Here is a 14566-nt window from a genome sequence, read left to right as displayed (position 1 = left end):
CTTAATAAATATATAATTATACTATATTTATAATAAATTTATATTAAAAAATTATATAAATAATATTTTCAATTTAAATAAATTTATAAATTTTATAATTTTATCGAAATTTCGGTAGCATTTCCTCTTTAAAATGGACATATGAAATTTTTTTGATAAAGAAAATAACTGCGTAATACACAATCCAATATCCACATAAATATGAACAGTGTTTTGATAATAAAGTAGTGATGATGAATTATTTTTGGTCTTGATAGTAAAGATGAAGGGTATTTTGGTAATAATACCCTTTTGGAAGATGAAGGGTATTTTGATAAAGATGAACGGTATTTTGGTAATCCTTTTTTATTTTTTAAGGTTAAGTTTAGTTGAAATTTTGATTAAAGATAAAGGTTATTTTGATAAAGATGAAGGGTATTTTGGTAATCTTCTTTTAATGTTTAAGATTAAGTGTGGTTGAAAATTTGATTAAAGATTAAGGGTATTTTGATATTTTTTTTTTTTTTTTAAGGTTAAGTTTGATTGAAAATTTGATTAAAAATGAATGGTATTTTGGTAATCTCCTTTTATTTTTTAAGATTGAGTTTGGTTGAAAATTTGATTAAAGATAGAGGGTATTTTGATAATTCTCTTTTATTTTTTTTAAGGTTAAGTTTGATTGAAAATTTGATTAAAGATGAAGAATATTTTGGTAATCTTCTTTTGTTTTTTAAGGTTAAGTTAGGTTGGAAATTTAATTAGAGATGAAAGGTATTTTGGTAACTGCACTTAAATCGTTTTACGTTTTTATTTCGCACAAAAACCATTTGAAGAAGTCCTTCTTTGACGACTTCAATTAAGAGCTATTTTGAGCTTCATTTGAAATTTGTGAGAGCCAAAAATCCCAAATGAACATCATTCAGCTGATTTTTTTGATTTAAAAGCCAAAAAAAAAAACTAGCTCCTGAAGCTCAAATGAACTGGCCCTTAATATCCAAAAAAGCTACGGGTTTGTTTGAATTGACTTCTTCAAGTGCTTTTGGCTCCTACGGGAAGCCAAAAGCACTATATCAAACGTTTAGATACATAAGCACTAGGATAAGTAATTACGCAAAAGAATAAAAAGAATACTTTTGAGAGAAGTGCTGAGACCAATATGTCTCAAAATTATTTTTGCGTGGAGCAATTTTGTCTGTCAAATATTAGTTGCGGTTCCAATTATACCCTCACGAGATTTTACATTTTACTCGATATATCCCTCATCAACTCATTAAAACACAAAACTCTGTGAGAAGTACTTCTCAAAACCTGTATCCAAACACAAAACTCTGTCAAAATTACTCTAAATAGTACTTCAAAAAGTACTTCTAGTAATACTTATGTTCTAAGTACTTCTGGCTCCTGTATCTACACGGACCCTAAAAGTTCACTACCCACTTTATTACTTTTCCTCTTCACATCCTTCAATTTTATCCTCACCCCCTTTTTTACAATAATATCTTCTTCTTTTTTTCTCTTTTTTTCTCATTTTCAATAATACCCTTTTAACTTTATTATCTTTCCTCTTTTACCCTTTTATCCCCAACGAGGATGCCCATGCCGTAATGTGTATGTCGGTCAGGACCCCTTGACTTCTAAGAATAATTAATGAAAAAAAACACATAATCCCAACCCTTTAAATATAAAATCCAATGGTTGAGATTTATCATCGGGATATGTATCTTTGAGATCTGTGTTATCAAGATACTCATAAATATTAACCATTGGATTTTGTGTTTAAAGGGTTGGGATCACAAGTTTTTTTTCATGAGTCATTCTTAGGAGTCAGCGGATCCCAACCCTACATATATGTTCTTAGTTGTTGTTTCTTTCGTGAAAAAAAAATATATTTTGATCTTTTAGATATTAAATACTTGTCTTTATTAAAATAAAATAAAAAAACTAAAAGCACTTCAATACTAATGAGATTTTTAATATTTATAAAAGTGTCATTACATAAGTACTAAAATACCTTTATTTTTTTCGTTAAAGATAAAATCACTATAAATATTATTAAAAATGAATAATATTTGACAATGTTTGAGGCTTTCCATCAAATATAAGTTGAGATGTGAGTAAGATCGTAGATCGTCCAAATCCATTGAATGGATCATTCAATCTTATAAAATTTATAAATATTAATAGCTTGTATCTAAAAATCTTTACAAAATCAAAATAATTCGTTTTTTGAGGAATAAAAGACGTTTTCTTTTTTGGGGCATAATTAGTCTAGTGCAGGGCGCTAGGAAAAGGATGCCCCGCAACAATCATCACCGTCAATAATATTACAGGGTGACATATCAGGTTTTCCCTGCCTTGATTTCTGATGTCATAAGGGTATTTTTGTCATTAAAAAAATATATAGTTAGGTTAATTACTAGACCTCATTACTGAGAGTCTCCCAAAATGGTAAGTTGTTATGAATTTGATTCCCTAGCCTTGCTATTAATACTGAATGCTAGGCTTCTCATTTTGCATTAAACAAAACAAAGTCCATCTAAAGCTTAGAAGGTAAGCTTCTTCTTCTCTCTCATGGAGTGCCTCAGGCAATCCTCCTTTTGCTCTAGTATGTTTTTTGAAATATAATTTCTATTATTTATTTTGTTGTAAATTATCGTTTCGTGAACTGAACACGAAGACATTCCGATTGCGGCTCACTGTTCATTTTAATTCTCAAAACATGAAAATCTAGATCGTAGGTTTTTCAAAGTGACAATCTCACTGGTTTAAAGTAGCAAGATTGTTAGGATTCTGCCAGATCATCACTTTTATAACTAGCGAGATTGTCATTTTGAAGGGGAAAAAAAATAGTTTTCTCACTCTTCCTGTATTGGGAACTAAAATGAATAAATAGTCAAAATGGGAATTTCGTCGAAAGTTTATTACTTTTTGTGAAATTTTACTGTAGTTTTTAGGTCAAGAAAATCTAGATCGTAGGTTTTTCAAAGTGACGATCTCACTGGTTTAAAGTAGCAAGATTGTTGGGATTCTCCCAGATCATCACTTTTACAACTAGCGAGATTGTCATTTTGAAGGGAAAAAAAAAAATAGTTTTCTCACTCTTCCTGTATTGGGAACTAAAATGAATAGATAGTCAAAATGGGAATTTCGTCGAAAGTTTATTACTTTTTGGGAAATTTTACTGTAGTTTTTAGGTCAAGATCCGGTGACTCATGAAGAATGACCCATGGAAAAAACATATGATCTAGACCATTTAGATACGAAATCCAATTGTTAGGGTTTTCTTTTCTATATGAAGATTCTTGAGATATGTGTTATAGGGCTATGTATAAATCTTGACCATAGGATTTTGTTTACACGGTTGGGATCAAGTGTTTTCTTAGGAGTATTTTCTTCATGAGTCATCAGAGCCCGACCCTTAAATTTTTAAGTTGTTTTTTGTTCAGTTCCTATTACATCCCCCTTTATGCACAACATGAAAAAAGCCTATATTTAATGGCTCAAGATCGTTGAATTTCATAAATTTTGACGGACCAAGACGTCAAATTTTTCATTGTCAAAATTTTTTTGATGGATCGAAACCGTCAAATTAATGGAGGATGAGGGAAATTTGATCGTTTTAAGCCTTCGAATTGGGGAACATAAAAAATTTCAACAGCCATAGACTATCAAAATTCGATTTCTAAAATTTGTGAGCTTTGGCCTATCAAATTTTTTAATTTTCACATAGTGATGTGACTGTTATATTAGATCATGTTTAGGGAATATTTTGAAGGATCAGACTCTTACTCTAGAATATCAAAAATGTATTTGAACTCAAGTTTAATGTTTGGTGAGTGATCAACTTTCAACTTTTTGTAAAAGCTAGAAGTCAAAATGTGACCTAGAATTGTTTGTAGCTTAGATCGGCTTCTCATTCCTCCCCGCTCCTTGTTGTGGGAAGTGGGATGGACCATTAAACATGTATTTTTTATATTTTTTTAGTTTACCTTCAGTCCCTTGTTTTTTCTTGAATTTTTCAAATAAGTGTATAATTTTAAATTATTTTGCTCCCTTTACATTGTCCATAATTTCCAAATGCCTACTTGCAAAACATTGAACGAGCATTTTCTTAAAATTATATATTTTCTCATGAGTCATTCTGACCATTTTTAAAATAGTTAACAAAAAATATATATACCTATTTTCGTATTTATTTATTTTATAAAGGGATTGGGCTCTAGGGACTCATAAAAAATGATTCACGAGTAAACTCATGATCTTAGCCGTTTGAACATAAAATCTTATGGCTGAGATTTATATGTATTTTTCTAATACATACCTCGAACTAATTTATCTCGAGGAAAAATCACAACCATTGGATTTTGTACTTAAAGTTTGGGATCATGTGTTTTTTCCACAAGTCATTTTTCATGGTATTTATTAATGAGTAGTGATAATATAACACCCCCATCATAGAACCGTAGATCATTTGCATCGGGATATATAAGAAAATACTTATGATTATACATATCTCAAGATAAATGAGTTACAGTTCAGTGATGGGGGGACCAGGGGTGTGTGTGAGAGAGGGGGGCATTAGAAAGTCATTACACTTATTTATTTTATAAAATTAAGCACTTACTTTGCTGTCATTCTATTGAATTTACATTTATACCCTTATTTTGCAAAATGGGTTTAAAATAAAACCATGAAAGTGACATACAATATATACCCTTCTGGTAAAAATAAATACCAAAATGAATGTTCTTTTTATACATATTTTAAAAAGAGTTGTGATTTTTTGACTCAAAACTTTCACTCAACTAACATGTCAAGGGCAGAGCATCATAGATCTTTTTCATCAGGGATACACAAAGGAAAAGATCAATGGTTATGTGCCCTTGCCACATCAGTCGAGTACAGACCAAGTGAAAATTTTCTGAATCAGAAAATCATTAGCGTTTAAAAAATATTTGGGCCAGTAACATGAACTAAACACTAAACTATTAACGCCCAAGACTTCATGGGAGTGTTAGCATCCTCGAAAATTTAATTTTGTACATTGTTCAGAAAATCTAAAATACACGAAGAAGATTACTTCTTAGTGATATTTGCTTTCTTTTTTTCTTTTCTTTTCTTGTCAACTAACTTCAATATCTTAAATCATATATTAGCTTTGTTCATGAAGGTTAATACTAGATTAAACTTTTGTTAACTCCCCCCTCCCCCAAACTAAAAAAAGAAGCAATTCTTTTCCAAAAAATCAAGGGAATTGTGAAAATTTCATTTCAAACCATCTTCATTTCTTTACTTACTTCATTTTATCTGATTCATTTGTCATCTCATGACAAGTTTACTTTTGAAGCTTCAAAGCCGCATTATGACTCCACCATTGCGTTTGGGAGAAGACCAACGAGCCTTACAAGGCTCTTACAACCAACAATTTCAAAACCCCCCAATTCCAGTTTCAAACCTGGTTAATTATTCCAACTCTTTAACCGACCTACGCCTTGGTGGGTGGGGAAATTCCCAGGGGTTGCATCAATTCCAATCTAATGGAGTTTATAATGTTGTCCAACCCATAGCAAATGGTACAAATGTTGGTGTTGGGGGGGTACAAATGGGCGTAGATCAAGTTTCTGGTGGTCATGGGACAAGAGTTGCAGCTAATGAAACAAACATAGACATTGCTGGTTCACCAACGCAAAACAAAAGGATCCGAAATAGATTATCAGCTGCTCGATCAAGAGCAAGGAAGCAGGTTTGTTTCTTAAAGATGGATATTTTTATTGAGTTATATAGTAATAACATTGCTTGTTACATGAACAATTGGTTCTTATTTTATTTCTTAGATGTTTTACTAAATAGGCCAAGCGAGAAGCATAGTCACCAAAGTTGCCGATTTTTTCAAAAGTCGTAATTAAATCGTGATTTTAAAGATTGGTCACGAAACTCGTGTTTTAATCACGAAAAACGTGATTTAATCATTCACTTTTTAAAGGATTTTTTCACAGATTATTTATTCTTATAGTTTAAAATAAGATTTGATGATATAAATGACAACACCATTTAGTAGAAAAAATTATATTATCCTAACACTATTTCGATTTTTTCATTTTTTTTCTTCCGATTTTTTCCCTTGCCGACTTATTTTCGAATCCCAACTTGGTGACTATGGCTTAAAGTTAAAATCCCAGTCCCTTAGGCATTTTTAAAATATTTAGCATATAGGGGATATCCCATGTTTGATAAAAAAAAAAAAATTATCAAATAGGATACTTGTATTTACTTTGAAACCTTTAGCATGGGCATTAATTCGAAGTTAAAATAAGGGTTATAAAAGTGAGATTTAAATATATATATATACTATTTCTCTATAAGGGATATCTCTATATTTTAAAAACAAGTGTGTCATGGTATTTTTGACCTCTAATGTGCCCTGTTTTGTGTTTTCCCCTTAAATTTTTTCCATGGGAAAGTCTCAAATCGACAAGGAAAAAAAAATAGAAAATGTGCGATTTTCCTAAAATAAAAATGGGAAAAATCCTAATATTTATAGATTTCGAGACGTATTATTCACAAATAACATTATTAAACTATGTGATGGAAGTAAGACAGTTTGGTTGCTTTTATTAACACTATTATGACACCATGAATTGCAAGATATTGTTGGTATTAAAACCCATATTTGAAATCTTCTGATGTATTTAACTGTATTTTATTTATAAATATGTACTGATCACTCACTCTTTCTTGTGTTCATCTTCTCATCTTAGAATTACTATGATAGGCTAGAGATGGAAAACAACATGCTTAGGTATGAGAATGAAAACTTTAGGAGGGAGAATGAACACTTTAGGAGGGAAAATCAGATCCTAAGGAGTTTGTTTCAGGTAATTACAATTCCTCTCCATTTCTCTTCTTTCTTTCATTTTACCTCGGCATGCGTAAAATAAGATGACAAATGATTTTGATTGTTCTTGCTCTTTTTTTTTTTTTTTTTAGGAAATGTTTGTGATGGGAAGCATTCGAGCATCAATGCCGAGGAACTTCTCGGGGTCTTCATAAATCTCGCGATAGACACCTATGGATGGCACATATTATATGGGAATTTGTGCTTTAAAATTAGACTGGTATGGGTTTGCAGTAGAAAACTGAGATAAAACTGGGACTATGGTGTGTGGTGATGTTTGTTCCTTTTCTTCAATTCTTCTTTTCTGGAGAAGAAAAACTTGGGGTATTTAATTTAAGACTTTAAAAGACTTATTTTAGTATGATGTTGGGCTTCTCTGCTTGAATTGCATTTCTTAGGCCTATTTCAGCCGAAGAAATAGGCATCAAGATCCAATTTTTTTAAAGCCAATTTATGAATCTATCCATTATGGTTTCATGAATTTTATCATCAAGTTTAGCGACCCAAATAATAAAGGTACAACATATTTTTTTGAGAATCAAATTATCTCTTAATAGATATTATGATTGATGAAAGGATAATTAAGAACAGAGTCGTGGAATGTGGTTGGTGAAAATCATTGGAATCAGGGGCAGAGCCCATGGTTTTAAATGTCGTCCAAGACCGATACGTCTTGTTATCGTCCACCAACAAGATAGATAGACAAGTCAAACATATCGGACGAGATATAATACCACGGTTCATTTTTCTCATTGTTGAATGAGACAACTTAAACATTTTGGAAAACTCGTCCGAGACAATTCGGTCTCATTCATGGACGAGATGAGACGTCAAAACTAGTTTTAAAACCAGGGCGGAGCCAGGATTTTGCCCATGTGGGGGCAACCAAAAGTAGAAATTTTTTTGTGGGGACAACTAAGTGGAAAAAAAAATTGTGGGGGCAATAGTAGCAGATTTTTTCATCCACCGCTAAAATCTGTTGTAATAGCTTACTAATCCATAGACTTCGAAAATTCTTGTGGGGACAAGTGCCCCATAGCCTACACTGTAAATCTGCCCCTGATCGGAATGAGTCGAGCGTGATCGACCTGATTGTAGGATCAAAGTGGGTCATGACTCTGATACAATGATATAGTTGTAATTCAATTGAATAACTGAGGAATTTTGTCTCCAAAGTATTTTATTAAATTTATAAATAATACCTAATTATATAAATATCCTTACTGATTATTCCAATCCTAATCTAAGACAATGATTTCTTACCTCATTATAATACATCATAACCATTTCTACTCCTCTAATAGAAACCCCTACTATGGTTCCAATCCCTTATATTTTGAAGACCAAGGGGTCGGATCATGGTCCCTGGATTGAACAGCAATTACATGGATGACTGTTTTTTTTTTGGATGGGTAAGTCGGATTTGAACCCATGACCTCAAAGTCGATTTGCAATGTGTCAAACCAACTGAGCTCTATGGGTCCTATTGTGGTTTGGAGCCTAATAGTACTTGTCAACAAGAAGGTAGTGTAAATCAAACTACATCTTCATGCCGGTCAAACTAATATATGTAAAACCCTAGTTAGGTTTCTTGGGATATTTATATTTCTCATTTTTGGTGAAAGAGTGCAATCTGTAACTGCAAGTCTTCTCTTCGCAATGGAATCAGTGTGATCCACGAACATACCTCAATCTTAAAGGAATCACGTAAAATCTGTGTTTCTTTATGTGATTACGTCTTGTCTTGTGATTGTTTTTCGATTCATTTTCTTTGTTCGATTGAACCTATTTTTTTAACAGGTCCAAGCCCTACATGGATCACCGTGTTGTTAGGTCTGTTGGTGGGAATGGCTTATTATTGGCCACTTGGTTAACTTTAAAAATTAAATAAGATAAAAGTGGGAGGAGAAAAAAAGCTAAGATTGCAAGCCCAAATAGGAGAAGCAGCAACAGCAACACTAGAGTTTCTTAAGAAAATAATGCAGAGAGATTGTTACTCCCCCATTAGGAAACATAGCCCAGTCAGGAAAAAGGAAATTGAACTCTACTTCTACAACCCCTTTTTCCTTTATTTTTCTTCTTATATCAAAGAGATTCCTACTTCTGTCTCTTGTATATCTTCCCCAAGAATAACTTCAGAACTGCTTGCACTGCTTTGCTTGGATGAGTTTCAATGGAGGAGATTAGCTTCTCGTAACTTGTGTTCTCATACTCGGCAAAAACTCCCTAAAACATTAAAAAGACAATTGAATTGAGACTTGTACAAGATCTAAGCAGCTCCACTATTATTGCTAAATTTTGAGATGCTATAACCTTGGGATATGGGTTTTAAAGTTATGTGTCTGCTCATAAATGAATAGCAAAAAGAGAAGACATATTTCAAACCTCAATATTCAAGTCTTTATAAATGGCCTTCACTTTTGCAACACAGGATGGATCATTCTTCCCATAGTTTTCCTGAAACAAGTCTCATCATAAATAAGTAAATCTAATGCCACTTAGAATAGAAAATAAGGAAAATATAGGGATGATGAGATGTCACTCTTACATGTAACTGTTTCTTCTGATCCTCATTTGCAAGTTCAACTGCTTTTACGACCAACCAAGAGCACTTAAAATCTTCAATGTCAGTTCCAATCTGATCATCCCAAAGAAGAGTAAGATCTTTTATAGAGATTTGAGACTTTTAAATTGTATATTTCTACAGTCATATACCGAATGAGAATAACTCGGGAGCTTACCTTACCAATCACTTCGGGCGCACCGAAGCAATCTAGATAATCATCCTACAAAAACACCCCAGATTATTGACACTGACGATGGGGAACCCTTTGGAAAATAAAAGAAATATAGGAAAATATAAGAAACAATTACCTGCACTTGAAAGTAGATTCCCATATCAATGAGAACATCTTTCACAAGAGTATGGTTGTCCAGATTCTCACCCGCCATAAGCAATGCACATGCGACCTTTGTGTACAGAAAATAGTACATCCAGGTCAATATTCTATATGAAAAATATCATTCGTAAAGAAGCAGAGAACCTATAAAAGGGAGGAATCATCTAGATCTAATTCTGGGAAACATGAAGGTATAAGCATCCAAAACAGAGTGCTCCCATTAGAAGCTAGGATTATTTGGGTGGGGGAAGAATTAAGGAACAATAGAACCATCTTCCATGTGCAGTGAACATGCCAATTATTCAGGTACAAGTGTCCCACAACAGAGTGCTCCATGTAGAAGCTAAGATTAGTTCAATTTAGGAATACACGTGTCATTCCTTGGGGTCTACACATAACATAAAGTGGAGGGGGGGTACCACACTCATGTTTAATAAAGTACCACAAAAGGGTGTCTGATTTGTCTTATAGTAAATAGTATGAGATTCCTTATATCAGGCTACAACAAGGAAGTTAAAACACTTCAAGAATGGAACACGTAAAAGGTTAGGTGGCTTTCAAGGCCATGGTCAGGAGGACTAACGTCCAACCAAGCAATCACGCATTAACCAAACACCTGCAACTTGAGTTCATCTTGTAAATTGGTAGTAATTCATGAAAATGGGGGGTAGAATCAACTGGAACTAGAAAATCATCTTCCACCATGGAATAAAATGAAGTTTGTGCAATTTTTCAACCATTGTTTGACGACTAGGAAAACTACTGTTGGTGAAGTTTCCTACTTTCCATCTCAATCGTTTTTAACAGATCAGAAAATCTGTCTGCCCAGACAAAAAATCAGATGGGTAGTATACTACAAGCTATTTAGAAGTTTTTTCAAGCAAATATCATGACATAGACGAATATAAACCATTATAACCCATAGCATATTGTAGCAAAAAAATGAGGGCTTTTTACTCACAGGAAGATAAAATGAGTAATAGGCAGTTTTGTATTGAACGATGCGACGATGACTGCATCACAAACCATTTCAGAGATTAGAAAATACCAAACATCAAGAGATGATTAATGTTAATCAGGCTGGAAAATCATCTTAGATGTTACAAGAAAGTATGAGAAATTTTGTAGGGCAGTGAATTGAAAACAAGATAGAATATATTGTAATAAACCAAAGAAGAAAAAAAGATACCGCCAGAACTCCAGAACTCAGTTACATGTGTTTCTATCCTATGAAATGATAGTGCCCAATCAGTAAACTACAACATTGCAGCATTTCTTACAGATGGGAAATCAGTTGCAGCCCATTAAAGGCTCAGCGGTTGTGTCCTGCATCCCACATCACACACATGGCCAATAGAATGGTCAGGATAGATGGGTTCAAGAGTCACATGTGCAAAGCAGGACACAGAGCTCAGATGCATCATGAAAACAAAATCTAAACCTTCACCAAACTCACGTAGTTAAATCACTAACATTGAATCTTAACACTCCAAAATTTATCACTTACACAGACAACTTGTACTTGGACAGATCTTTCTCTCCTTCTATTGTGGCATTCAAATCTATCATTTGTCCTGAAGCTGTCTGGAACTCAACCTGTTAATACACGATTGGAATCAGACATAATTCATGTCTATTGGAACTTCACTGAAATAAAAACAAATTGTGCATCCTCCATGCAAAGATGGCTACCTCATTAAATAAATCCAACAGATCTACATAGTAAGGCTTTTCTCTGAAGTGCTTTTTGAGAATCCTGGGAATATGGTTACGAAGTAGAACCCCATCGTTCACAGCAATCAAACCAACCTACAATAAACATTTTAGAGATGTTAATAACCTAGTCCGCCAAGTAAAAAAATCATAAAACAGCCTTTGAAATAACACTAAACAACAAGGGAACATGCTCATATTGTTCACACCTTCTCCACTTTGTACCAACAAGGTTGACCGCGTCGTGTATGAGAGCCGTCCATAATATCATCAAGAACAAGAAAGTATGCCTGAAGCTGCAAGTAATTTTTATAAGAAGGGTTCAGATTAGCATCCACATAATAGCCCAAAAAGTAAAACAGCTAGTTCAATATCATTCTAGTAATTAAAAGTTCAGGTTTGATGTTTTTTTTATTTATAAAACCATATCAATCTTCTATGATTATACCCATTCAATGCACCAGCCAAGCGCGGATGCAAGAAAAACTTCATCATCAGTCAGATCGTTTCCTTCTTTCAACAACTTGTAGCTATCAATCACAGAGAGGCCTCGATTTAGCTTACCTGCAAAAATAGTCAATCAAGAGATGCAACGTTAATAACACTTGTTCCTAAATATGCTTTCCTATTTCATTGGTTTTTTTTAATTTATGAATATCAGATGCTTTCTTTAATTATTATTTTTTTTTAATCTATAAGGTGGTTTATTCCCCACCTCCAGGTACATTGTAGTCCAGCATCTGCAACAGAAGGGAAACCCATGTCAGGACACAAACAAAGCAACATAAATTTTTAAACAACATCAAAGGGAAGATAATAACTTTTAGTTTCTAACAGAGAGAAATAAAAAGGAGCATGTGCATGAAATAATGATGAAGTTGTTCTTGAGTTTTTAATGTTTAAAGATCTCCACAACTATATTTGTAAATTCAATTAAAATTGTGAAGTAGAAGTAAGACTCAGAAAGAGGAAAAATAACATTTCACTTCTCATTTTTAAGTATGGGAAAATCATGCAAAGACCCAAAGACTAGTATCACAGAAATAATGAAAAAGAACCCCAGAAAACTTTGCATCCATGAAGCAGCAAACCCCTTGAATGCAAGAGCTTTACCTCAAAAAAGATCTTTCCCTTTTCTTTTCTTTTTCTCTCAAATCCAATATGAAAATTATGCAAAACTGGGTACTGTGTGTTATGAAGACTCCTGTGTTCTAATATGAGATCAATTCTTTTAAATTCTGTTTTTTTTTTTCCAAATCAAAGTTATGAAACTCTGGTTTTTACCTCTCATCTTATGAAGACTCCTGTGTTCTAATATGAGATCAATTCTTTAAAATTCTGTTTAAAAAAAAAAAAATCAAACTGTTTTTTATCTCTCATTTATCTTCAAAAACTTTCTATCTACAGTTCTTTAAATAAATCATGTTTAGTCAATCACTAATTCAATTCTCCATAGTTCAATCTCAATATTTCTGGTTTTCTCATCTCGTTTTCCCATCGTGACTCAGAAACCAGCAAGAAAAAAAATCATTTCTAAGCTCAAATCTCTTTCAAAAAAAGTTAAAAATACTAATAAAAGTAGAAATTACAAATCAAACATTAAAAATTACTTAAAACTTCCACAAAACGCAGAAACACTTCTCTATCCATTAAATCTCCGAAATTTTTTACAAATTAATTAAAGGAACCATAGAAAAAAAAAAAAAAAAGTTCAGATCTCAAATTATAACCAAATGAAAGCGAAAAATCTGGTGTTTTTTATCTTACACGATCGACCCATTTACGAGCATCATCGGTGAACTCGAAAGCTGGATCTTGAAGAAGCTCAGATTTCAAAACCGAGTAGACTTCGAGAAAGGTCGACTTCAGATCGATCGCTGATCCATTGGGGGCGGCCATTGGAGAGCAACTTCAGAGAGAGAGAGAGAGAGATGCGGATCCAAGAGTCCGCTTGCGCAATGATTATATAAAGGAAGAAGAGCAGGACTACTAGTCAGAGTGTCGGACAGACAGACGGGGGAGTACCGTTTTTCCCGATTAAGTAGTTTCATAAGTGGGTCTTGTTTAAGTGAAAATTTCAAAAAATGCCATTTCTAATGGTCCAATCCAGCCTTACTAATTCAATTCCTTGGAGTGGAATACTGAGTTTTTACCAATTTTTAATCTTATTTTGACTTTGAATTTGATGCGCGAGGATTATTAGATTTGCAGTGCTAATGCTGCCAAGGACAAGAGCTCCACCAAGTTGGAATTTATGTCAAATATGGTGTTAAATATATCAAGTCCTCGATTATTTGCAAACTCATCAATATTCTAGGCACCCCACAAATTGATAAGAGAACCCATGTTTTAATTCATAAATTTTTTTTTTTTTTTAAAGTTAAGTTGCTCTCCAATTAGATCATCCCAACTTTTCTTTACTCTCCTCATTTCTTCCTTTTTCAAAAATCGTCGACACCCTCCATTGTTGGGATTCTTCTTAAAACTAAAAAATAGATGAATATGAAGAGTGTAGGGTGTGGAGGTGGGGGTGAAAAGGATTTTTGAAAATAAAAATCAAAGGAAAAAGGGGGGGGGGGGGGATAGAGGGGGAGGGGCGATGATGGTGGTGGTAACTAGAGAAGAACTAAAAGAGAGACGTGTGTGCAGTAAGGGTGCAAAGGGTTTTTGAAAAAAATAGAGCCATTAAAGAAAAAGAGAATATATGTAAATTGTGCATTGTGACAGGCCATATCAGTTAGCTCATTCTCACAAATAATATGATGTAATGGTGCTCATTTTATGACAAATGAGATCCGATGGTTTTTATATTAGGCTAAACATATATAGAAAATAAGCTAGCCTAGAAGAATATAATTAATTTGATAGCTTGGAGAGTATGAATATTAAAAATTAAGGAGTGGGAATAGAGCTGGCAATGGGTCATGTGTGAGTCAGATGAAGTTATTTCTTTATCCTTATCCAACTCTATATCTAGTTATCCATATCCGATCTTTTACCCACTTATGTTGAGTTTAGTCCCACATCGAAAACTCATTGCCTTGTCTCTCTCCCTATAAACTCTTGGGCCTCTCCACTC

At 33.3% G+C, this 14566-nt stretch overlaps 2 protein-coding genes across 2 annotated transcripts; one reads left to right on the top strand and one right to left on the bottom strand.

The window, feature by feature from the left end:
- The first annotated feature begins 2437 nt into the window (after positions 1-2437).
- Positions 2438-7217, top strand: LOC147411780 (uncharacterized). The gene is made up of 4 exons (XM_086456025.1): positions 2438-2529; positions 5327-5722; positions 6738-6854; positions 6967-7217. Exons 2-4 carry the CDS (start codon positions 5342-5344, stop codon positions 7027-7029), a joined length of 561 nt encoding a protein of 186 aa, XP_086312151.1. The 5' UTR covers positions 2438-2529; positions 5327-5341; the 3' UTR covers positions 7030-7217.
- Positions 7218-8773: 1556 nt separating this feature from the next.
- Positions 8774-13448, bottom strand: LOC147411779 (farnesyl pyrophosphate synthase-like). The gene is made up of 12 exons (XM_086452394.1): positions 13255-13448; positions 12203-12227; positions 11936-12051; positions 11697-11783; positions 11467-11583; positions 11282-11370; positions 10736-10787; positions 9749-9844; positions 9616-9660; positions 9423-9512; positions 9260-9331; positions 8774-9100 (listed from the first exon to the last, which is right to left on the bottom strand). Exons 1-12 carry the CDS (start codon positions 13384-13386, stop codon positions 8972-8974), a joined length of 1050 nt encoding a protein of 349 aa, XP_086308520.1. The 5' UTR covers positions 13387-13448; the 3' UTR covers positions 8774-8971.
- Positions 13449-14566: the final 1118 nt, after the last annotated feature.

This window comes from Akebia trifoliata, chromosome 1 (assembly GCF_017979445.1).
Source record: "Akebia trifoliata isolate Shusen 1 chromosome 1, ASM1797944v1, whole genome shotgun sequence".
In the NCBI taxonomy this organism is placed as follows: domain Eukaryota; kingdom Viridiplantae; phylum Streptophyta; class Magnoliopsida; order Ranunculales; family Lardizabalaceae; genus Akebia; species Akebia trifoliata.
The sequence above is the reverse complement of the archived record's forward strand: the minus strand, read 5'-3'. Positions and strand labels throughout refer to the sequence as shown.